Source organism: Malassezia pachydermatis (genome assembly GCF_001278385.1).
Source record: "Malassezia pachydermatis strain CBS 1879 chromosome Unknown scaffold7, whole genome shotgun sequence".
Taxonomy (NCBI): Eukaryota; Fungi; Basidiomycota; class Malasseziomycetes; order Malasseziales; family Malasseziaceae; genus Malassezia; species Malassezia pachydermatis.
In genome coordinates, this window is record NW_017253144.1 from 440946 (window position 1) to 462922 (window position 21977).

The 21977-nt window shown below is 49.4% G+C and overlaps 9 protein-coding genes across 9 annotated transcripts; 4 read left to right on the top strand and 5 right to left on the bottom strand.

The window, feature by feature from the left end:
* Positions 1-46: 46 nt before the first annotated feature.
* On the bottom strand, positions 47-430 carry Malapachy_1649 (60s ribosomal protein l34-b; the record flags this gene model as incomplete). Its single annotated transcript, XM_018136152.1, has 2 exons — positions 47-125; positions 168-430. 2 exons carry the CDS (start codon positions 428-430, stop codon positions 47-49), a joined length of 342 nt encoding a protein of 113 aa, XP_017990899.1.
* A 524-nt stretch (positions 431-954) lies between these two features.
* Malapachy_1683 (ribosomal protein l6) lies at positions 955-1644 on the top strand (the record flags this gene model as incomplete). Its single annotated transcript, XM_018136185.1, has 1 exon — positions 955-1644. One exon carries the CDS (start codon positions 955-957, stop codon positions 1642-1644), a length of 690 nt encoding a protein of 229 aa, XP_017990695.1.
* A 118-nt stretch (positions 1645-1762) lies between these two features.
* Malapachy_1693 (hypothetical protein) lies at positions 1763-3672 on the bottom strand (the record flags this gene model as incomplete). Its single annotated transcript, XM_018136194.1, has 5 exons — positions 1763-2360; positions 2796-3130; positions 3158-3310; positions 3341-3433; positions 3460-3672. The coding sequence occupies 5 exons, from the start codon at positions 3670-3672 to the stop codon at positions 1763-1765; spliced, it is 1392 nt and encodes a 463-aa protein (XP_017990721.1).
* Positions 3673-3767: 95 nt separating this feature from the next.
* Malapachy_1624 (atp-nad kinase) lies at positions 3768-5718 on the top strand (the record flags this gene model as incomplete). The annotated part of the gene is made up of 2 exons (XM_018136128.1): positions 3768-3987; positions 4016-5718. 2 exons carry the CDS (start codon positions 3768-3770, stop codon positions 5716-5718), a joined length of 1923 nt encoding a protein of 640 aa, XP_017990836.1.
* A 5288-nt stretch (positions 5719-11006) lies between these two features.
* On the bottom strand, positions 11007-11813 carry Malapachy_1698 (glutathione s-transferase; the record flags this gene model as incomplete). Its single annotated transcript, XM_018136199.1, has 1 exon — positions 11007-11813. One exon carries the CDS (start codon positions 11811-11813, stop codon positions 11007-11009), a length of 807 nt encoding a protein of 268 aa, XP_017990716.1.
* Positions 11814-12076: 263 nt separating this feature from the next.
* Malapachy_1634 (hypothetical protein) lies at positions 12077-12927 on the top strand (the record flags this gene model as incomplete). Its single annotated transcript, XM_018136138.1, has 3 exons — positions 12077-12117; positions 12145-12728; positions 12758-12927. The coding sequence occupies 3 exons, from the start codon at positions 12077-12079 to the stop codon at positions 12925-12927; spliced, it is 795 nt and encodes a 264-aa protein (XP_017990808.1).
* Positions 12928-16649: 3722 nt separating this feature from the next.
* On the bottom strand, positions 16650-17959 carry Malapachy_1695 (glucan synthesis protein; the record flags this gene model as incomplete). The annotated part of the gene is made up of 2 exons (XM_018136196.1): positions 16650-17826; positions 17919-17959. The coding sequence occupies 2 exons, from the start codon at positions 17957-17959 to the stop codon at positions 16650-16652; spliced, it is 1218 nt and encodes a 405-aa protein (XP_017990719.1).
* A 587-nt stretch (positions 17960-18546) lies between these two features.
* On the top strand, positions 18547-20871 carry Malapachy_1622 (glycoside hydrolase; the record flags this gene model as incomplete). Its single annotated transcript, XM_018136126.1, has 2 exons — positions 18547-20718; positions 20749-20871. The coding sequence occupies 2 exons, from the start codon at positions 18547-18549 to the stop codon at positions 20869-20871; spliced, it is 2295 nt and encodes a 764-aa protein (XP_017990672.1).
* On the bottom strand, positions 20852-21972 carry Malapachy_1696 (dynactin subunit 2; the record flags this gene model as incomplete). The annotated part of the gene is made up of 2 exons (XM_018136197.1): positions 20852-21913; positions 21943-21972. 2 exons carry the CDS (start codon positions 21970-21972, stop codon positions 20852-20854), a joined length of 1092 nt encoding a protein of 363 aa, XP_017990718.1.
* Positions 21973-21977: the final 5 nt, after the last annotated feature.

Consider the following 21977-nt stretch of genomic DNA (forward strand, 5'->3'; position numbering starts at 1 on the left):
CACAGAAAGCCATTAATCAACGAACCATACAGGTTGTTGAAAAAGCTTACTGCTGCTTGGCCTGCTGAGCCTTGAGAACGTTCTTGACTATCTTCGACTCCTCAACAAGGAAGGCGCGGATGACGCTGTGATGTTAGTATTCTTCCTTTTTCTCTGAAAATACATACCGAGTGCGGACGCAGTCAGCGCAGCGGCTACCACCGTAGGCACGCTGGACAGTCTTCTCACGCTTCGACACAGTGGCGTAAGCACGCGGGCGAAGGGCCTTCACACCCGGGAGGATAGTGTGGCAGTCACCGCACTTCGGGGCAGTGGGCAGCTTCTTGATGTGAAGGTAGCGCAGCTCACCGCTCGGGGTCTTCACGACGCGCCGGCGGTTCGACCTGGTGTTGTAAGGGTTGCGCTTGCGCAGAGTCAGCCGCTGAGCCATCTAGGAAATGCGTTAGTACAAATTCTGCGAAGATTCGTCCTAGACCATATGGAGCACGTCGTATTCAATCATAGATGACACATGGTTTTCTTCACAAAAAGCACTGTATGCAAAGCATGACAATACTATTGCCATCCATCGTCACCTACGATATACGACGTTCCCATGCAGTCTCCAAGCACACATACCTTTGGTATATAGCAACGATGGGAAGCTAGAGAGAACGACCAGGATGAGGCTTCACCTAACGCAGAGGCCCATCCTATCACGTGACAATTATAGTTTTGATAACTCAAACTTAGTCAGCATGCACCACCACGTCGTCGCCATAGCCGTGGTTCGCCGAGAACGTCTGTGCATACGTTGGGAAGGGTATGCCTGTGATGTGGTTCCCAGCATGGAGGCCCCAGGCCATTACGGCCAGCCTCCGTATCAGGACAAAAAGTTCGCATTCGGCAATCCCTACTTTACTACGTGCGATCCATACCCGTCGTGAGCCAGTGAAAATGCCAGAGACGACTACCATGACCGTGCTGGACTTCCCACCGCAGCCCCGCCCCACACGGCCTCTGTCCGCCTTGATGCGCAAGGCCAAGACACTTGTGTTTACAGGCCCGAAAGGTGAAATTGTTGTACCTCTTCACCACTTTGTGAATACCAATTGGGGTGAAGATGCAGAGACGAAGTTGCGCACCATTTCGTTTTCTATCGAGGATGAGAACTCCAAGCTGCAGCGCGGCATATGGGGGCTGACTCGCGCGCTGTGTGCGAATGCTATCAAGGGTGTCGAGGAAGGCCATGAGGTGTCCCTCCGCCTTGTTGGTGTTGGTTATCGTGCGAGCGTTGAGCCTGATCCATTGCCACGGAAGCATCCTCTGGAGGTGGAATTGGAGCGTGGCCGTGGTCACTGGTATGCAGCTGATCAGAAACAGACGGAGATTGACCGTGCAAAGCGCTTGGTTGAATCGTCTGGCCAGAACGAGAGGTTGAACCTGCGTCTAGGCTATTCCCACCCTGTACTTATCCCCATTCCCTACGGCATCAAAGCGCAAACACCATCGCCCACTGTCATTAAACTGACAAGTGCGAACAAAGAGAATCTTGGACAATTTGCACAGACCATCCGTCAGTACCGGAAGCCCGAACCGTACAAGGGCAAGGGTATCTTTATTGGCGATGAGCAAATCAAACTGAAGACACCGAAGAAGAAGTAAGCCCCGTACCCTAAGCATTTTCTCAATGCTATATACCATCTGTAGTGATAAGCTTACTTGAATACCATGATTCTAGGAACTATATTTACACTACTTGCACGACTCAGCCTAACGCGCCTTACAAATCCTCTTCATGTTGTATGTAGGATTCCAGGGTGTCAGAATGGTCATAAGCTTCGCGTGCTTTCTCCTTCCCCTTCCCATTGGAGGTAGCAGGGGAGGTCGGGTCTTGTAGAGCGTCTTGGACACGATGCATGGCATGCTGTAAAAGCTGCTGTGTTTCTTCCAAGGTGCGCAGCTGTGTCTGTAAGCGGGTCTCTGTTTCTTCGGGCAAATTTTCGGTCGGAGCTTGCGACTTTGTCGCAGATGGTTGAATCCATTCTGCCAAAGGATGTGGCAGGCGAGGCATGTAGTATGTTGCATAGTTAGGTACTTGAGCAGGGTTGAAGAGTGGTATCATGCTTGGAGAGGTATCTTCCTGACGCTTAATCGTTTCAGCAGAGGTCGCATTGCCAAATCGCTTCAGTGTAGCTTGTCGTACTGCTTCTCTTGGATCTAACGTGGATTCCGTCTGTACAGGGTGCGACTTCAACTCTGTTGTTGGAGACTGAGTGTGTTCTGTGGAAGCTTGCCTCACGTTGCTCTCCTGTTTGAACCGCTGGAGGAGCGTCTGCAGCGGCGTCATCGTCGGACTCGCGCCGGATGTAGATGCTGTACTGGGTGTGGTATGAGATGTTGAAGCCGAATTTGTGTAACTTGCATTGGTACCAGACCCTGGGCGTGTTTGTGGGGGCGACGACGCAGCTGGCGAGGCTAGAATGTCGCGACGACACGTGGGGCAACTTTGTTGTCGCTCCAACCAAGACTGAAGGCATCGTAAATGGAACACATGTCCGCAAAAAAGCCTTCTTGCAGTTTCTCCTTGGTTTGACACGTTGGCTGTGAATTCCTCCCTGCAAATAATGCAGGTCGGGTCAGACATCTGCCCCACCTCGTCAGCGGAGAGAGCAGGGTACTTGTTGTCCATGTCTCGCGTAGCAGCCCGGAACCGTATGTAGCGAAGAACGCGAGAATACAGAGAGTAGCCTAACAATGCGAAATTCCGCAATGCATTGAATGGCAAAATGAAGTGCGATGTAAGCGGGACATACCGAAGGGCGAGGCCATAGCAGACAGGATAGGCAAGAAACATAGCCAAATCCCGAAGAAACTCAATAAGCGAAACAAACTTGCTTTTCGCTTCCCAGGGCTCTTGTTGCTGTAGTTCGTAGAAAGTGCATGCATAGAGTGCCATCAGAGCAAGTAAGTGGATTTGGTATATAATGCCATCCGTAGCAAACAAGATCATCACATTACCCGGTCCCGCATTTTGCAAAAGGAACAGAATCATGGCAGGTACCAATACAGTCAGGTTGGATTGGAGATAGGTGAACAGGAACGCCATGCGCACATGCCAATGGCGGGGAACCGTTGGAACCTGATTCATCTAAGAGTCAGTCATTTCTGTACATACAGAGTCCATACGCGCTGAACAAAGTCGCTGGAACATGCTGTGCATCATAAGAACGCCTGCAAGCATCAAATAGCGAATATCGAACTTATAAAACACCATCGTCAGAGTTACCATCATGTCGAAAAGCTCAATGCCAATCGCTTCACGAAGTGTCTAGGATGATGAGTCAATATGCACACGTACATCTAATTCCTGACGGCGGAGCCGGCCCAGCAAGACCATTTGCAGTACTCTACCGCTTCCAATCAGTACAAAGGCAATAAAGTTGAACATAATCTGTCGTGAGCAATCGTGCCACATACCGCCATGCAGCCGTTGCTATTAGCGACCCATGCAGCTGCCATAGCTTCGTCCATATATTCACGGCGTGCTTTGTATATCATAGCAATGAACGCTAGGGTTGACGCCAGACCATATGGCACAAGGACGCGTGCCTTAGCCAGCGATGCGACATCAATCACGCGTGCCATAGCTGGATCAAAGCGCCACTCGGTAGCGTCTTGCGCTTGTTGCATGCTCGGAGTGTCTCGTGCGCAAAAAAAATTTCGTTTTTCTCACATGCCGTAGTCGCAGCACCGAGTTTATACTCCGGCGACCATTATCTACGGCCATGTCGCAGACTAAAGATGTGGAATATACCGTAACAGAGCCACCTTCCATCGATGTCGTGTTAGAGAAGTCACAAAAAAGCCTAAGCGAAAACCTATCACAGAATGAGAGCGACCCTGATTCTGATCCCTGCACTGATCCTACCGTGGATCGTATGAGTAATATGTCGCAACAGCTTTCCAGAACAGCTGTCAGCGTACGGGAGATGTACAAGAGTCTGTGTATGTATTTTCATGACTAACAAAATAGATCGAGCTCGCGTCCATTCCAACACAGAGAGCATCTTGATTATAACCAAAGCGCGTGATAACCACCTTGTTTTATGCACGCGGGAGCTTAGTCTTTGGCTCATGACACGCCCTCGTCCAGGACGGAAACGAGGACTGATCGTGTACGTGGATGAGCAATTAAAGACCTCTAAACGTTTCAATGTGGCAGGCATGAAGGAAGAACACCCTCACCTGTTTGAGCCCACGAGCAAGGATACTGCCAAAAATAATACAAACCAATGTCTGGCGAGTGATGAGGGGCAGTTGCGTTTTTGGAATAGTGACCTATGCACCAAATCTCCATCGCTTTTTGACTTTGTTATCACCTTGGGCGGCGACGGTACTGTCCTTTTCGCCTCTTGGCTCTTCCAGACGAATGTTCCTCCTGTTATTCCCTTCTCCCTGGGCTCCCTGGGCTTTCTCACTCCCTTTAAATTTGAAGACTACAAGACAACGCTCTCCCATATCCTTGACCAAGGCACACGTCTCAATATGCGCATGCGTTTCCGTGCTACAGTTTATCGTGCTATCGATAAAATTGACCCTGCGATCGCTCGTCGCCGCAGAAAATTGATCGAATCATCTACCGAAGACGTGGTTATCCGTAATATTAAAAACCGTGGCTGGTGCTCAATTGAAATGGAGTCGGGGGCTGATGCCAATGACACACAAATCCCTGTTGACAACGAGACGGACTATTTCCGTACTCGTCCTGTTGAATCGATCGAATTTTTGAATGACCTCGTTGTCGATCGAGGACCAAGTCCATATGTTACTATGCTGGAAGTATTTGCCGACGATATTCATCTGACCACAGCACAAGCTGATGGTCTTTGTATTTCCACACCTACCGGCTCGACAGCCTATTCCCTTTCTGCAGGTGGTTCTCTGGTCCATCCAAACATCCCTGCCATACTCATGACGCCTATTTGTGCCCATACACTGTCATTCCGCCCTATGCTTATCCCAGATACTATGGAAATGCGCATTGCTGTTCCCTACGGCTCGCGTGGTAATGCCTGGGCTAGCTTCGACGGACGAGGTCGTATTGAAATTAAACGTGGTGATCATGTGCTTATTACGGCCTCGCCTTATCCCTTCATTACGGTGAGCCCTGAGGATATTAAGAGCCCATGGTTTGATTCTGTTTCGCGCACACTCAACTGGAACCAGCGTAAGCATCAAATGAGTTTCAGACCTGCAAAAGGGAAAGACAAAAAGCACAAAGTTCTATCCAAAGGAGGGGGAGAACATTATGGTACCTCTACCAACGATTCTGATAATTTACAGCATCCCACAGAGAACACAGAGGGCAACGCACCCGAAGAGGACGACGACGACGATACTCATGATGAGGAAGAAGAGGATTTTGACATTGACGATGGCACCCCATCAGGTGCTCAGTCGCGTACTTCTTTGTGGGGTGGAACGCCAGCTGAAAGTCGCAAGGCGTCATTATCGTCTTGTGATTTTTCTTCGTTTCCCACGATGACCCCTTTGAACTCTCTTTCGCATTATAAGGGTAAATCAAGTCTCCCATCTTCTGGATTGATTAGCCCAGATCGCTACGGGCCGTCAGGGCCACCCCCACCCCCAGCTCCTTTGAGCGATCGTCACCTGGCTGCCGTAGACTTTCGATTACAGTCTCGCTTAAACGACGAGGCTGCGCGATCCCAGGATTGATATCTAATTGGACCAATCATATTTTAGCACCTGATCGTCGGAAATTCCCATGACCTAAGAAGCTGCTATTTTCGTATCCCTATATCCCCAATTTAGTGTTTGTCTGGCAAACTGCTGAGAATTTCCAGCCAATATCAATTAATTTTACGCCACATCTGGTCAGGGTAATCCGCACAGACCAAGGTGACGTCAAGGCCGCCAACAGGAATGCGATTTTCCTCTTTATGTCGGGGTTACCCCAACGACCAAAGGGGCGTCAGGCTCAGCCCGGGGCGTATTGTATTTCTTTATGATACTAGCAAACACAGCCGTCACTTATCACTCCTACCATCATGATTTTATCTTCTAGATTAGCGACATCGCCTTTGTCAAGCCAAAACAATTCTATGGCAGGACAAAGCCTCCCTGGGATTCGCAACTTGTTGTCATATGAGCTCAATGCAGGTCACCAGCGATCACACTATGTCCATCCGTCTTGTTCACACAACATTTCTACACCAGGACTCCATATGCCCGAAGTGATGTCGTACAATCTGCATTCACCTGCTACCGCACGGAGCCATTCCCGATCTCGATCTCATCCGTATAATTCTTACCATTGCCCTTCCTACCGGAAATCTAGTTATGATTATGGACGAAGCATCTCTCCGCCATATCTAAGTTCATCTCTTCCTACGAAATTGCAAAGTATGAACATGAGGGATGAACACCCTACAGATCATGGCATGTATCAGTCTGGCACCGTTAATGTATGGCATCGGTCTATGGCTCCCCAACATAACAGGCGCATGGGTACTTGGACGGGTCACAGTGATGCTTCTTTGCACAGGACCAGGGTCCTGGAAACTTCCCCCTTCAACAGCATCTCTGAACGACCTACCATGTTGTCTTACGACGATTACCCCCACCGCGATACTCCGTACAGATACGCCTCCTTTTCCTCGAGTGGATCAAGTGATAGCGACCCCGCTACTCCTAGCAATGAACTTCCAGGATTCTTTGAGGATATGGGCACGGCTTCTTCTGCTGAGCACATTAAGTCACTTTCAGGTGAAGAAAATTTGAAATACACGACAAACGTTTCAGGCGATATTTTGAAAAAATCTTCCCCCGTTATGAAGAATGAATCCAACACGATTTCTTCTACTAAGACTTCACCGTCTGCACACTACATCAAGCGTAATAGTGGCCGTCAAACTAGTCAAGGAGGGAAGTTTGAATGCAGCTACTGCAAAAAGCGATTCTCTCGACCGTCAAGTCTGCGGACCCATATCCACTCACATACGGGAGAGAAGCCTTTCCGTTGTGATGTCCCAGGTTGTGGTCGCTGTTTCAGTGTGAACTCCAATCTTCGACGCCACCAGAAATGCCACAATATTCAAAGTAACGACCACTCTAAAGCTACACGTACATAAACCTATATATCTGTATTTTGAATGAGTTTTCAACCATTGCCCTTTCGAATAGTTCTCCCCAACATGGTAGGGGTGCAAGCGTCGGCCCTTTGAAAGTCGTATGGAGCGAGAGATTGTTTAGTCATGCGATTATTGAGTTCGCCCCCTGGTCGAGGCTCATTTGCACGCTTGTCGGCTGTGCAATTACGCGGTAGCATCCGTCTACGCTGTACGATGTCGCAGCTCCATAAGTCAGGCATGCGTCCAACTGCTACACCTACTATAGCATTCGATAATGCTAGTCTGAAGCGGGTGCGACGTCAAGTCATTGTCACTTCCACGGAGACTTCATCTGTACAAGGCAAAACTGTTATAACGAACCGTACTATCACGTCCGTGCTTCCTGCGCCAAGCAGTAACTTACCAACTCCTCCCAAGGAAGCTAAAACAGATGTAGGTGCTGTCGTTGGTGGTGTCGTTGGTGGAGTTGTGGGCTTGATTGTTGTTCTTGTTGCATCGTGGTTACTATACCGTCAAATAAAAAAGAGGCGGAACGCGCGAGCCCTGGATACGATTTATGCTGAAACGGGTCAAGGAGGAGGAGGAGGCATGGATCGATACAGTCGTAATATACCACAGCTTGTTCATGAGGAAGCGTATACTGGAGCTTGGGATCCGGCTATTCCTATTCAAAGAGAACATGGTCTCCACAAGCACTCCGTGCCTACTGCTACTCAAGACACGCCCGCCGCATATGCCTGGCCAATTCATGCATCCGACCCAAATCATGGACAAGAGTCGACTTTCTCTACGCAAGATGTCCGTACTCTCACCAAGACTGACCACGTGAACTCTGAAATCCCACAAATGACGGAGACTTATACCCACTATCCTCAATCTACTGCATCCTACACGTATGCTTACCCAGATGCGTCAGTTCCAACAGCTCCAGCGCCTGCTGTTTCGCAAGCTTAGTCTCGCGAAGAAGTTTAAGTCTTTTCATCTGCCATCTATTCGATCTAGTGATTAATCTCTCCTATGATGATGAACTCTTTCAGAAATTGTTATAGCCTGTTTTAATACAGCCCAAAATGTACAGGTTCTAGCACAGTACAAAAGCTGGATCATAGCCGTCCACAGGATCGAGCAAGTTTGTCTCCTTCTACAAGCACGCATGGTCCGGAATAAACAATTTTACTTTGCACCTCTTCTGGTTGCTCCTGAATCCATTTAACTGTAATGTTAATGGTAATTGTGCATTCTGTTACCTACCGACAATCCCATCTGCTGCTCCGGGCTGAAGCCAGAACCCCTCAATTTGTGATTCTTGCGCGTATTTTTCCAAAATCATTTTTGTTATCGAAGGGGGTGTAATGATAGAAACACCTGTCAAAGCTTCGAACTTATTGGGTGCCTGCTCAGTCGCCTCCTTAAGCTCCTTCACGGCTCGAATACCTTCAATACTCTCTTGCTTTGGATGAACTGGTGTAACTGGCATATGCCGATCAATGTACCATCGAAGCACATGGTTCCCAAATTTGGAACGGTCCGTACTAGCTCCAATCACTGCAAATTGGCGCGCGCAAAAGAAACGGCTCATTGCCGTCTGTTCTAGCGCTGACACCGGCGGACGAGAAACCATAATGATGGCAAGACACGTACATTGTGGAGGTGGCGGAGCTGCAGCTCTTTCCACCATGATTTCAGAATCAGACGTCATAGTGGATGAGATCCGACAGGTCGCTGCCCGCTATTCTATTTCATATGAGGAAAGTGACGAAATTCACACTATATTACACAATATTGGCGATGAGTTACGAAGCGAAAGGCTTCGAAATGAACTAGGGCAGACTAATTTACCCCAGCTCTGTCTCCGGATCCTGCATGAATCCTCCATTGCAAATCGGCTTGAAGCTTTGCGAATTCTGGCTAACTTATGCGTTGATCATGGTATGTAACATATCATCTAACTTGAATCAGACAACAACAGATCCATTCTTCTTCATTCACAAGCTATTCCAGTTCTGATCCGAATTCTCGACGAGTATGACACTTCCTCCCCAAATTGTCATGAGGTGGCATCAATCAAACTATATATGATGAGTTTGGGAGCGCTACTTAATATTCAAATGGACTTTGATGAGGCCAAATTGATACTTCAAAGGGAGGCTCTTCAGTCAATCTCCAAACTTCTCGGTTCTACGCTATGGTTTAACGTCATGTCACAAAACGACATAAATGAACTTGTTTTTGTTACTTATCAAATGCAAGAATGGGGCTGGCGATTATTAGATGATGTCAGGGAAAGTATTGGAGAAAGAAAGACAATAACATGGGATCCACTGCTTGTTCAAGCTATTTTGTTTTGGATTCAGCATTGGGCATCTAGTACTGATGCCCCCAAGACCGACACGGATATCCTGGAGAAAGAACTCACTATAATGACATGCATCTCTAATATACTATCCAGTCACTCTGACAATGAAGTTCTTATTGATGCCATCATGTCGCAAGGTCAAGAATCTATGAAAGGAATTCTTAACATTGTCGCATTATCTTTTCCACGCAATGTCAAGCAGAGTTTACTTACCGATGACTTTTGCGTCGAGGTAACTGAGGCCTTCACACTTTTGCGCAAATCCTCTTCTCATGTGCTTGTTGAAATAGCAGGACAAGACAAATACCTGGAAACACTTTGTCCTTTGCAGAATGATCAAGCTGATACCCAAAGCTGGTTTCTTGACTTCATATTAGCTGGTTTACATCAAGAAGCAGGCGACACATTGTTTATTACCTGTCTGCTTTTGCTGTCAGGCAATCTTGCCCGTGGCCACAAGCGTAGCCTGGCTCTTTGTTCAAACACCGCTCTCCTTGAACGAATTGTGTACCACTGGTCTAATGCCAGAGACAGCAACCGAATTGCTCATTCTGCTTCTGGTGCACTTGCCAACTTCGCCATACCAGAGGACAACAAACAAAAGGTGTTGGCCAAGGTAGTAGATCTTCTCCCTGTGTATTTGGATCCTCAACATGATATGGCAAAATTTGTGCAATCCAACATCTTGAACTTAATTAAGAACATTGCATCCTCGACTGAACATCCTGGAGTCGCTCTAATGATAATGCAATCAAAGCTTAGTGGCCAAAGCATCTTGCCTCGGCTAATTGCTTTATGGTCACGTACTGATGATCAAACTCTTCGGATTCAGGTCGCTCGTATTTTTGTGATGCTACTTCGCAACATTTTCTCGCTCAAGAATAATAAGCTTCAACATCAGGAGGTGGCTTTTGAGCAATCTATATCTGAGGAGGCATTGCAAGCTAATATTCTCAATGGATTCGAACAATTACAAGACGTCTCTATCATAGACGCTTTATGTCATATGGTCTGCTATGCCCGGCAGAGTGCTCTCGTAATGAGCGAGGGATTTTTTGGACTCGCACTTCTTGCACATGATTTATGTATGTATTTCCATGTTACTGACAGGCGAGCTGATCAAGTCTTTGATGGCTTATTAAAACCTTGGCCGGGTCCACCAGGCGCTTTTCCTGTGGGGCTCGACGCGCTATGTTTTGCGCTAGACGAAATGCCTAGTCATGTCGCGCAAAACGCGCAGTCACTTTGGATGCTACTAGCACAATGCAAAGGAGCGCGTTACGAAAAGGCAGGCAACCAGGTTTTATCATCATTGGCGGATTACAGGGCCAAGTCGTCAACGCATATGCAGTCAGATAAGTAAGGTGGAGTTTTTAGCATGCACGTGCACCAACCCATTGCACACATTGGGCCATTCATTACCAAAATTGGAGGCCTAATACCATCTAAGATTAAGAGCAAATAAAGAAATCCTACATGTTGACAGTAATCTCTCCCAAGAAATTTGAAAGCTGCGCTTAGGCCGAGGCGGCAAAGGTGCCCTTGAGGACAGCCTGGGCACTCGGACGGTTCTCGAAGGACTGCAGGAACTTGGTCAGGTGAGGAAGACGCTCGTTGGGGCCACCAATGAGGACCTTAGGGCCAGTAGCACGGAAGTCACGCAGGATAGGGAACAGGTGGGCAGCAACCCAGGTTGGCTTGCCGAACAAAAAGTCAGCGTCAGCACCAATGTTCAGCTTCTGCTGGACGTTGTGGATGATACGCTCGAGGTAGATGAGAGCAGAGATGGCAGTGTCGAGCTGCTCCGAGAGGGCAACGCTGATGTCGCTCTCCGACGCACCGTTGTTACGGAGAGCAAAGTACGGCTTCACGTACTGGTCTTCCACCACATTCTGGATGTACGTGCGGATGACCGAGCAAAGCTGGCGGACCTCAGCACGGAGCAGGGCCGAGTCAGCATACTTACCACTGTGGCTGTCCGCGAGCTTGGGCATCAGAGCGTCCGACTTGCCCTCGGCAGACGACTGGACGTTAAGCACCTCATCAATGTACTGGGCAATAGCCGACATCTCGTAGAAGCAGACAATGTCCTTCGAGGCGTAAATAGCACTCGGGCGGTGAACCATCACAGGGATGGTACCGAAGGGAGAGAGCTGGCTAACCTCAGGCGAGTTGGGCATAGCAGGGTGGTGGATGAACTTGATACCCAGCTCGCTAAGGGCAATGAGAAGAGACTGAGTCTGGGTGGACAAGATGGTGCCGAACACCTCAATAGTACCAAGACTCTCAGGGCTCAAAACAGACGAAGGAACGAAGAGAGACATGATTAAAAGCTAAGACAGGGGTCGAGAGGTAGCGACGAAAGTGCTTGGGTCCGGTTTTATAAATGCTGTGCTTGTCCTGTGCACATGTGTGTGCCACATTTTTAATTTTTTTTAGCACACCCCCACGTGAAGGGACAGAGCATAGCACGTGCGCCCCCTTATTCCCTCCGCCCTGTTGCTTCCAATCTACAAGCGGTGGAATATCGCACTAGTTTATTACGCCAAATTACGAACGCGTTGACGCGTCTTGATAGTCACGCATCATGCCACAGGTCCAAGTTGATCCAAACGAAGATACCGAATTGTATGTCCCAAGAGACTAACAATACAGTCATGATGCCCTTCGAGCTCATGGTATTATCCCACCCAAACCCCCCTCGCGTTCGCCTTCGCCAGAGTTGCCCCGTGAATCAGAGCAGCGCCATCGCGCACGGTTGCAAGCCACTGTGGAGGATCTAGATGAGGAGCTAGAGACTGCGGACGACGATGAAGAGCGTATCCTACAGCAAATCCGCCAGCAGCGAATGCGTGAACTGGCAGCTGCTAGTTCCAAGGCGAGGTTTGGTCGCGTATACCCCATCTCTCGTCCTGATTATACTCGTGAAGTGACTGAGGCCAGTAAAGAGCCTGGGAATTTATCCGAGACAGATGAGGCCCGAAAAGGTACGGGCGTGGTGTGCTTTCTATATAACTCGGGTATGGAGACTTGTCGACTTGTGTCAGGATTCCTCGATACACTGGCGGCCAAGCATCCCTCTACCAAGTTTGTGAGTATTGTTGGAAACCAGTGCATACCAAACTATCCCGACCATAATCTACCAACTTTGCTTATTTACCGGAATGGCGAGCTTCGCCGTCAAATTATCGGCTTACGGCCAGAGATTGGTTTGGATGGCATGAATACTAAAATGCAAGGTATGTGTACTCTATGACGCTAATATAAGATATTGAGCTTCTTTTGACAGCTGTAGGTGCCATCGATCCACCCCAACGTGGTCAGTCTGGTGCTCCTACACAAGAGAAAAAGCTTTCTGATGAGGAAAATGACGATGAAAAGTCTTCTGAAATCCGAGGACAAGAATATGATGATGATGATGATCTTGATTGGGACTAGCCGAGGTGAAGTACTTCGTTTTCCTTCACAACGTCATGACGAAAATTCACCTATGTATTTAGGGCTTTATATATACCTAAAAACTTCTGTGCTAGTAGACATGCACTGTCATATATATGCTGTCTCAATTTTATCCATGGGTTGTACTTAGCAGAGTCCAATTGTACCAAAATTCTTTCAAGACTATTCTATGTGGGGCCGCAGGGTAACGCTACGCAATCGCACGGACCTTTTAATTAGTCATACATATCATCCCACATTGTGGCTACCACCTGCATGGCTTCATTTGATATCCGCCTCATGCTATGGAGCAATTCGGGCAAAGCTTGAGAGACCTCTCCCCCTTTTTTGAAAAAGAGGCGGGAGATACATATACTGTTTCTTGCATGCTTAACTCAGTTATTCAAGGTATAGAGCGCACAGCGGACCTACAAGGGAGCAATGATTTGCCCATGTCTTTACTACCAATGTTCGAAGAAGTGCAAAAAACTATCAATACAGAGAATAAAAAATACTATGCTGCTATCAATAAACTATATCGTGCTATTGAGCGCAAGTTTCCTATGACTCCTGAGAACCTGTTCGACCCCTCGTTGTTTGCTACTGACGAGTGTCTGCACGCCATCGATGCTTCGATCATGGATCATTTACTTCGGAATGGGAAGTATGACTTAGCCGAAATGTTCAAAAATGTATGTGATCTGTCAATATCACTGACCGTCAGGAGTCTGGGGCTCTTTTACTCGAGTCTCGAGCACAGCTGTTTTCAACGTTGCAATCTCTACTGCAGGCTGTCTCAGAAAACAATATCACAGTCCTTTCATCTTGGGCCACGAAGCACAGCGAGGATTTATTTGCACGGCATAGTCCGCTGGAATTCTGGCTTTACCGTGGTCAATTTCTCCGGATATCCATGGGCACTCTCAGCTCATGCCGCCCTATGAATTGGACCGCTCCTTCCACCTGCTCGACCAATATCCAAATGGCAAGTGCATATGGACGTCATATGTTTAAAAAATTTGCATCCATTTACATGGACCAAATCCAACAGCTTCTGACTCTTCTACTTTTCCTTCCTTCTTTCGAGGTGAACGAACATGGAATTCCACTACATACTGCCCCTTCTGAAGAAGCCATGCTTGTAAATGCTCCTCAAAAATACCATACTCTGATTTCGACTATCTATGATGAAGAAACACAATTCAGAGAGCAGCTTCTCAAAGACTTTTGCGCTATTGCCACCATACCGCAGCTGTCGCCGCTTCAAGTGAGTGTGGATTTGGGTGCCAACATTGCGCTTAGCCGCATCATGAAGGTGCGCAGTCTAATGAAGCAACGTGGAAACGAATGGAATCAAGCGAATGAGTTGCCTGTGGAAATCCCCTTGCCTCCTCATCTACACTTCCACAGCACATTTTTGTGTCCTGTTAGCAAAGAACCTGCTACGGAAGCCAATCCTCCTATGTGCATGCCATGTGGTCACGTTATATGCCAAGATAGTCTTACTGCACTAGCTAAAGGACGGCCAAAGGTGAAGTGCCCGTATTGTCCTGCGGAGTCCCAGTTGGCGCAGGCAGTCCGAGTGTATTTTTAGTCGTTATGCAAAATTAAGTTTCTGCGGTAAGAAGAATGCGAAAACATACAATGAGGAAGAAAAGCATATTCATAAGTACATGAAGACTTGTCCATACCAACGTTGGTACAAGTTCTGGATAGAGGCGCATCTCTGCCAAACCAAGTTGAGCCACTTGGATACCATACACAACTCGACAGAGCTTACCATTAGTTGAGAAGCAAACGTACCGTTGTTGCCAGTAGGTTCGAAGCAATTTCTGAGGCCCAAATAGCTAGTGAACCAAACATTGTCAGGCGGTAATTATAAGGATCTTTATCGTCGAAGGAAAATAGTGGATACAATGGCTGATTAATGCCGAAATGCAAAATCGAGAGCCAGCCAAGGAAAGCAAGCATTGTTGTGTGCTGAGCCGTATTTCGAAGATAGAAATACATGCTCACTTTTTCCACATGCATTTCATACGAGGAAGGGCGAGAGTTGAAGTGATTAAGGATACGTAAAAAAGGTCGGGACATCGTGATGGGGTACCATATACAAATCCACATGGAGCTCAACAGTTGTACTAGAGCGAATTGGTCAAAGCTTCGCAGGCGAGCGAAAAGGTTCCGGTAAAAGATAAAGTAGACCATGAAATAGTAATACTTAAACGCATATAGTAGGGAGCGACTTCGAACCTTTTCAGTCATTATCCATTGAACGATGGCACCCAAAATGTGCACTGTGATCATCCAAAAAGTAACATAAGCCGTGCCTTCCATACTTGTGTGAGGTAGTGTTGACATAAACACAATAGCGTAAACTTGGCCCGCTAATAGAGTGACGAGCGAGATACCTAGAGATGTGATGAACCATAGAAAACGTTTATACGACGCCGGAATTCGCCACATGGTATCTCGTGTCGAGAATGTTTGCTGGGTATACGAGACAGAGTGTTGGTACCTTTGTCGCCCGCTTCGGCGGAGGCCAATAAAACAAATGAACGCAGGCATAGCCATTGTGGCGAATGTAAGCAATACCCATTCTGTTTTCAGCTCCCATTGTCGTTCATCTTCGTCTGGGATCTTTGAGTGCGCAGAAGATCCTGATACATCGAACTGGTACATCAAGTACCCGCAAGTAAGACTTAGGGTCCAGAAAAAGGTGTACGACCATTTCGCGCCAATGGCTTTCGGCCACCAATTCAAGCGATAGAGTGTGAACAACTGTGTGATGAAAATGAGGGCCACAGCCACGTAACACCCAAAGTACCAGAATAAGAAGAACCAGAAGTTCGCATTAGGGATGGGCGATGATCCTTGTTCGCCCGTGGGAAATGGAACACCACACCAACATAGTACCAACATGACGGGAATGCAAATCAAAACAAAGATTCTTCTGGGCCAGCTGCTCAGTAAATTATCGATCGCTGTGGTTGTTGGCCTAAAAGCATGAACGAAGACATTCCGACGAGGCCCTACTACTGGTGTGGGAGGCATGTGCAGTGACTCAATGCTGTCTGCTAGTGACGTGCGAAGTTGATTACGGTACCCAACATGATGCAATACATTCGTTTGCCCCCGACCTTGGGTGCCTGGCGTAGAAAAGAAACGACTAGGGCTTGTCTCAATGGAGCCATAGCGTGATAGCCCTGGTCGTCTGCGCTTCCTGTGAAATCCCCAAAACACATTTCCACTGCCCAAATCGAAGGGAAGGCGCAATAAACTAGGCCGACTTGAGCGAGGGTTGGATCCCTGCCAGAAAAGCCGCTCTGAATGAGGATCTAACTGCGGTGAAGGGGGAATGCCGTTCGCTGTGGGGAAGAGGCCCTGCCAAGCCAAGGTAGGTGTTTCTTCATCAAATTCATCCTCACTCTCGCTCTCTGACTCTCTCTCCTCTGTCCATTCATTTGATGGAAAGGCAGCAAAGAGTCCAGGGTAGCGGTTTGGTGTCGACGCACCCGCCATCGACGTTGACGACCAAGACAGACGAAATAGTACAACGATCAGGTATTGCACTGGTCACAATGACGGAGCAGTGCCGCCATGTGGCCTGTGGGACCCCAGATCGTGACAATCGGGCCTCTTGTCATGCCCTCATCGGGTCGGTTAGCCAACGAGGCTTCAGCGAGAAAAAAGCACATCTAGCGACTACCAACTCTAGGAGAATATTAATGGGTTGGTGAAGGGGGTATATCGATCACTTGCCCATGCACTTCATTGTGGCTCGCACTGGAATCAATTAGCTGAGCTGTACTTCTTGATCCCAATGAGTATTTTTGGCCAAGGGATGGCCGAGATGGAACACGACCTTCATCAAGGTTGGTAGATGGAAGCATGCCCCCCCGGTCCGTCATTTCCAATGTTTCGTCCATAGGTACCGATACAGAAGAACTGACCACATTGCTGTACATAGGCGACCGCTTTCCAGAGCCCAAGGCAAATGGCCGCAAGTGATCCAGTCGCGAGCCATCGCGTGACAACCTGGCCGCTTCCGCAGCCTCAGCAGCGCGTAAATCTTCGATTGTCGGTAGGTCGAGAAGAGGTAGTGGAACAGGCATCGCGCGTCTCTTTGTAGGTGAAGCAGTACCTGACTCTTGGGACTGGCGTCGAGAGGACAAATGGCGTTGCGAGTAGGGGGTCGATGGCCGGGAAGCACGCGGCGTCATGGTTCTTGACTTTTGGGAAGCACGAGAACGCATCATCAACGGATCCATAGGATCAATAGCAGTCGACGAGGTGGACACATCTCTGATCTCATTGATCGAGGATGCTTCTGAGCCCGCCTCTGACAAGCGACGAGACGCCATTCCTGCTGTTACCCAAGCACGCATAGAGCGGTCAGCCCAGCTGTCCAATACAGGCCAATGCATGTATTCACCTGTCAGTTGGAACTGCACACGTCCCTCACCGCCCACGTCACCTGCTGCATCAAAGTAGGACTGGTAGCCAATGTCATCCTCGGTGCCTGCTCCTTCACCTTCCCCGACGCCTTCCACTTTATACGTCGTGCCAGCTTCCAATTCATCAATAAATGTCAGCAAGAACTTGGCCCATCCATCGGCACCATCGCATCCCCACAGTACCACCTTTGTATCAAAATCACGGCCAAACAAAATGACCTGCCCAGGCTTTCCACTACCACGGGGATCAGGTGAAAGATCAACACCCAAATAGTTTCCCATACCGTCGGCCACGAGAGGGATCCAGCCAGGGCACGAGTACTCTTTGCGAATCCAATTGTGCGGACAGCTGCGCATACGAGACTTCAACTGGGCATTAGCGCCCGTCTCAGGATCTTTGTCCACATAACGCCAGAACTGCCATTCACGCAAAATGGCGTCTGTACTAAGAAAAGGCAGTCCAAAAAACAAGCCGTCGCTGCATGACGCCTTTGACTCAATTTCTTGACCGTTGCAGCACAAGAGCCATTCACATACCGCCGTCGGGAGCACTTGTCCCAAATTGTGCTGAAGTTCATTGAGCTGCTCAGGCGTAGCAGGCCAGTTGAGTGTATCACGTAGCTCCTCGTAGTCTTGCTCGCAAAAGTGAAGAATACGTTGCCATGCACGTACAACAGAGCTATTTTTTCTGATCTCTGGAGTCGTGTGCATGGGAAGAGATACGCTGGATTGATCCAAGAATGATTGATTCGGATTCACCGAAGTCAGTGCGGCTGTAGACTGAGCGCCAGGGGCATTGTCACGAAAGTATGGGCCATGGCTCGACCGAGATGTGCGTGACGCGCTGCCTGGTCCACTCGAGTCGAATAGATCAGTGAGTGTCGCCAAAAATCGGCGAGCCATCTGATGTACGTAGGGAAGCGCGTTTTTCTAAATAGAGCGTCCGTTAATGGTGCACACACAGCAGGCCAACGTCGGTCGCTGCGTTGTCAAGACGAAACTGTTGACGCGGATTGACACGCGCATAGAAATCGCTTGAATCTATGTGGATTTATGCACTTTCTGACACGTGAGAGGCGATGATGTAGCGGCGGTGCGGCCAGACCCCCCCCCCCTCCGCTTGGCGACGCGCGCGCTCGCGAACAGCACAGACCTCATTGTCAGGATGCAGCTTGTGCCACTGCTGGCCCTGGGTGCATGGCTCTGGCCCACAGTGCTTGCCCTGTCTGACAATAGCTCGACACTGTGGGGCACATATCGACCGCAGCTGTACTTCGGTATGCGGCCACGAGAGCCTGATTCTTTGCTCACGGGCCTAGCATGGTTTTCCACAGCTGATTTTGCATATGCAAATTCGATGCGGCATAGCGCCTCGGACAACAATGGTATTGACTATTTTAAGTGGACGTACCATGATGGCCGTCATTTCGGCGAACAGGACATTGTGGATCGCCTACACAACTACAAGATCACGACCAGCTTCGTCAAGTCAGGGCACCTCGAAGGGCAGCCAGGGCACTGGGCCTTGCGTGTCCAGGGCACTGTACTAGATGAGTCGCGCCCCGCAGAGCTTACCAGCTTTTTCTATGTGGGCAGCGAGTCGCGATCTGAGTCGCTTGAAGTGGATAGCGAGGGTCGCGTGGCCGGTCCACATCTGGGCGGCTTCTCGCTGCGCACCGAAGAGCCTGCTACCAACCAGGCTGTCAAGAACGTGCCAATCACCTCCTTTTCGGCTCGCACCATCAATCCGTCGCATGTGTGGCGCGGTTCTGACCATATTGTGGAGGATCTCCGCTTGAGGTTGCAGGCCTTCATGGAAGCGAAGCAGCAACTTCCTCGCCCTGCCGAAGCAGTGCAGCTCTCGAATCGGACTGACGCTCATCCTACAATGTATGTACTACAGAAAACGTACCAAGGCAACTTTTCGTACGACGTCTTCTTTGACAGCCATGTCTCGCCAGCGACGGACAAGCTTCATTCGGATACACTCACGTTGGCACTGATGCGTCACAAAGAGGCGTACGATGCTCGTTTTGAACATTTATTTGGCCTGTCATCCTCTTTCACGCCGAAACATGTCACATTTGCGCGGGAACTTACTGCTCAAATCCTTGGCAGCATCGGCTACTACTTCGGCGAAAGCCTCGTGGACCGTCGTCCCGCTGACGAGGAGGGTTTGGTGCTGCATGATATGGACAATGCTCAGCCATTGCCTGAAGGACCTATGCAACTCTGGACTGCGACGCCCAGTCGCTCGTTTTTCCCGCGCGGGTTTTACTGGGACGAAGGCTTCCACTTGCTGCACATTAGTGCCTGGGACCCTACGTTGGCCATGTCGCTGTTTGAGTCATGGACGCAACTTATTGATGACGATGGCTGGGTCGCACGTGAGCAAATTCTGGGTGAGGAAGCACGCAGTCGCGTACCTGGCCCCTTCCAGACACAGTACCCTCTCTACGCGAACCCACCGACGTTGATTTTTGGCTTGCAAACGTTCTTGGAGAACATGGAAGAGCATCTGCAGCGGATCCAAGATCAAATGGGTGGTGTGGACGTCTGGATGACGAGCACGGATGCGGAGATGGATCAGGACGAAGCCAAGGTCCTGCAAAAGCATCTTCAGGCGCTATACGAACCATGGCAGCGCCACTATGCCTGGTTCCGACGTACACAGCGAGGCCAGATTCGTCAGTGGGATCGTGATGCGACATCGCGCCATGAAGCGTACCGCTGGCGTGGCCGCTCAGCGACGCATGTCCTAACGAGTGGCTTGGACGATTACCCACGCGCTTCAGTGCCCCATGTAGGAGAGCTCCATGTGGATCTGCATTCGTGGATGGGCTCGTTTGCGCATGCTATGAAGCGATGGGCTCGTTTAATTGGATGGGATGACGATGCCGAGGAGTACGACGACCAGGCCTCGAGCATTGAGGCAAACCTGGTTGATCTGCATTGGAACCCCGATGAGCACATGTTCTGTGACTTGTCGGTAGATGAGTCCGATTCGTCGTACTTTGAGTGCCACGCTGGCTATGTGAGTTTGTTCCCGATGATGCTACAGCTCTTGCCGCCTGATAGCGAGCAACTCGGCAGTACACTGCGTATGCTTCGCGACAAAAAGGCTCTGTGGTCTGACTATGGCATTCGCAGCCTCAGCATGAGCCACCCACTCTATGGCACAGACGAAGATTACTGGCGTGGTGCGATCTGGGTCCCTGTGAACTATTTGATCCTTCGATCGCTGCACATGTACCAACAACAGCCTGGGCCCTATGCGGCAGAGGCAGCGACACTGTACAAAGATCTTCGAAGCAATATTATCAGCACTGTATTGAATGTATGTACGCAAACAACTAACCAATGACAGGCATATGAGAAAACAGGGTATACGTGGGAGCAATACGATGCTTCAACAGGTGAAGGCCGCCGAAATTATCCGTTTACTGGATGGACATCCCTCGTTGTCCTTATCATGGCGGAGAAGTTTTAGTCGTAGATATCGTGTCCAATCGTAACTGCAATGCCTCTAAATTTCGGCGCGTCACTTCCATATTGCTCTGTAGACTCTCTTGTACATTGTGCAGCAAGGCTTGCAGTTCGGTGTACCGAGCTTGCCAAACTTCTTGCTGCTTTTCCACATGGTCCAGCGTGGAAGCAAACTCGGAGGCAGAGGCGTGCAAGGGCGCCAGCGACTGCAAGCGCGCAAGCAACGCAGGCGCCAACGGCTCGAGCGGCTCGATGCGCAGCTGTAACGCATACAATTGCTCCACTTGCGCCAGTGTCTCATCGTCCAGCGCCGAGGAAAACTGCTCGCGACGTTCCTGTGCACGCTCCAACTCCGAGGTAACCATTTTGGCACGGGCGATAATGGCATCCAAGTGTCGCGGTTGGGTCAGCAAGGCCATATGAGACTCCAAGCGCGCCACTGTCGAAGCCAGCGAGGTACCTGGCTCCAGTACATTCGTACCCAATCGCTGCTCCAGGGCATGGATGCGTGCCTCTATGTCCGGTACAATTTTAGAAGCGTCCTGTGTAGATGTGCCTGGCGCAGCGGCGGACGTCGACGAGCCTTGCCCCAGTGCTGCAATCATGGATGAGAGGGATACATTGGCTTCTGATGCCTCTGCTTGAATCTGCATACGATCAAATCGCGATTGTAAGCGATGAAGGTAGGCAGTCAGAGACGATGGGGTCGGTGTATGGGCCTTTTCGTCCTTACTGGCCAACTCCTCTTCCAACTGACGGGCCTCCTCCTGCAAATAATACAATCGCGACAAGGGCGACGTAGACTCTGGCAGGACGGAGGGTAGACCGACCTTGTCTTTGTCCAGATACGAAGGTAGAGACGATGTATGATCGGACGCTACCGACGCCTTGAACGCCTCCGTGGCCTGGGTCACATTCACACTGCCTGTATCCAATGCAGCTAGCTCTGTCTCAATGCACTCGTCTTCAGATAGATCCTCTGTAGACAAAGTCACCACCTGAGGACGTGGCACAGGATTCGTTTCATATACATCCGTGTCGGTATCCTAGAGGTAAGGCCGTGATTCACACCTACAATATCAGGAAGGCCACTGTACTTCGACATAAGGA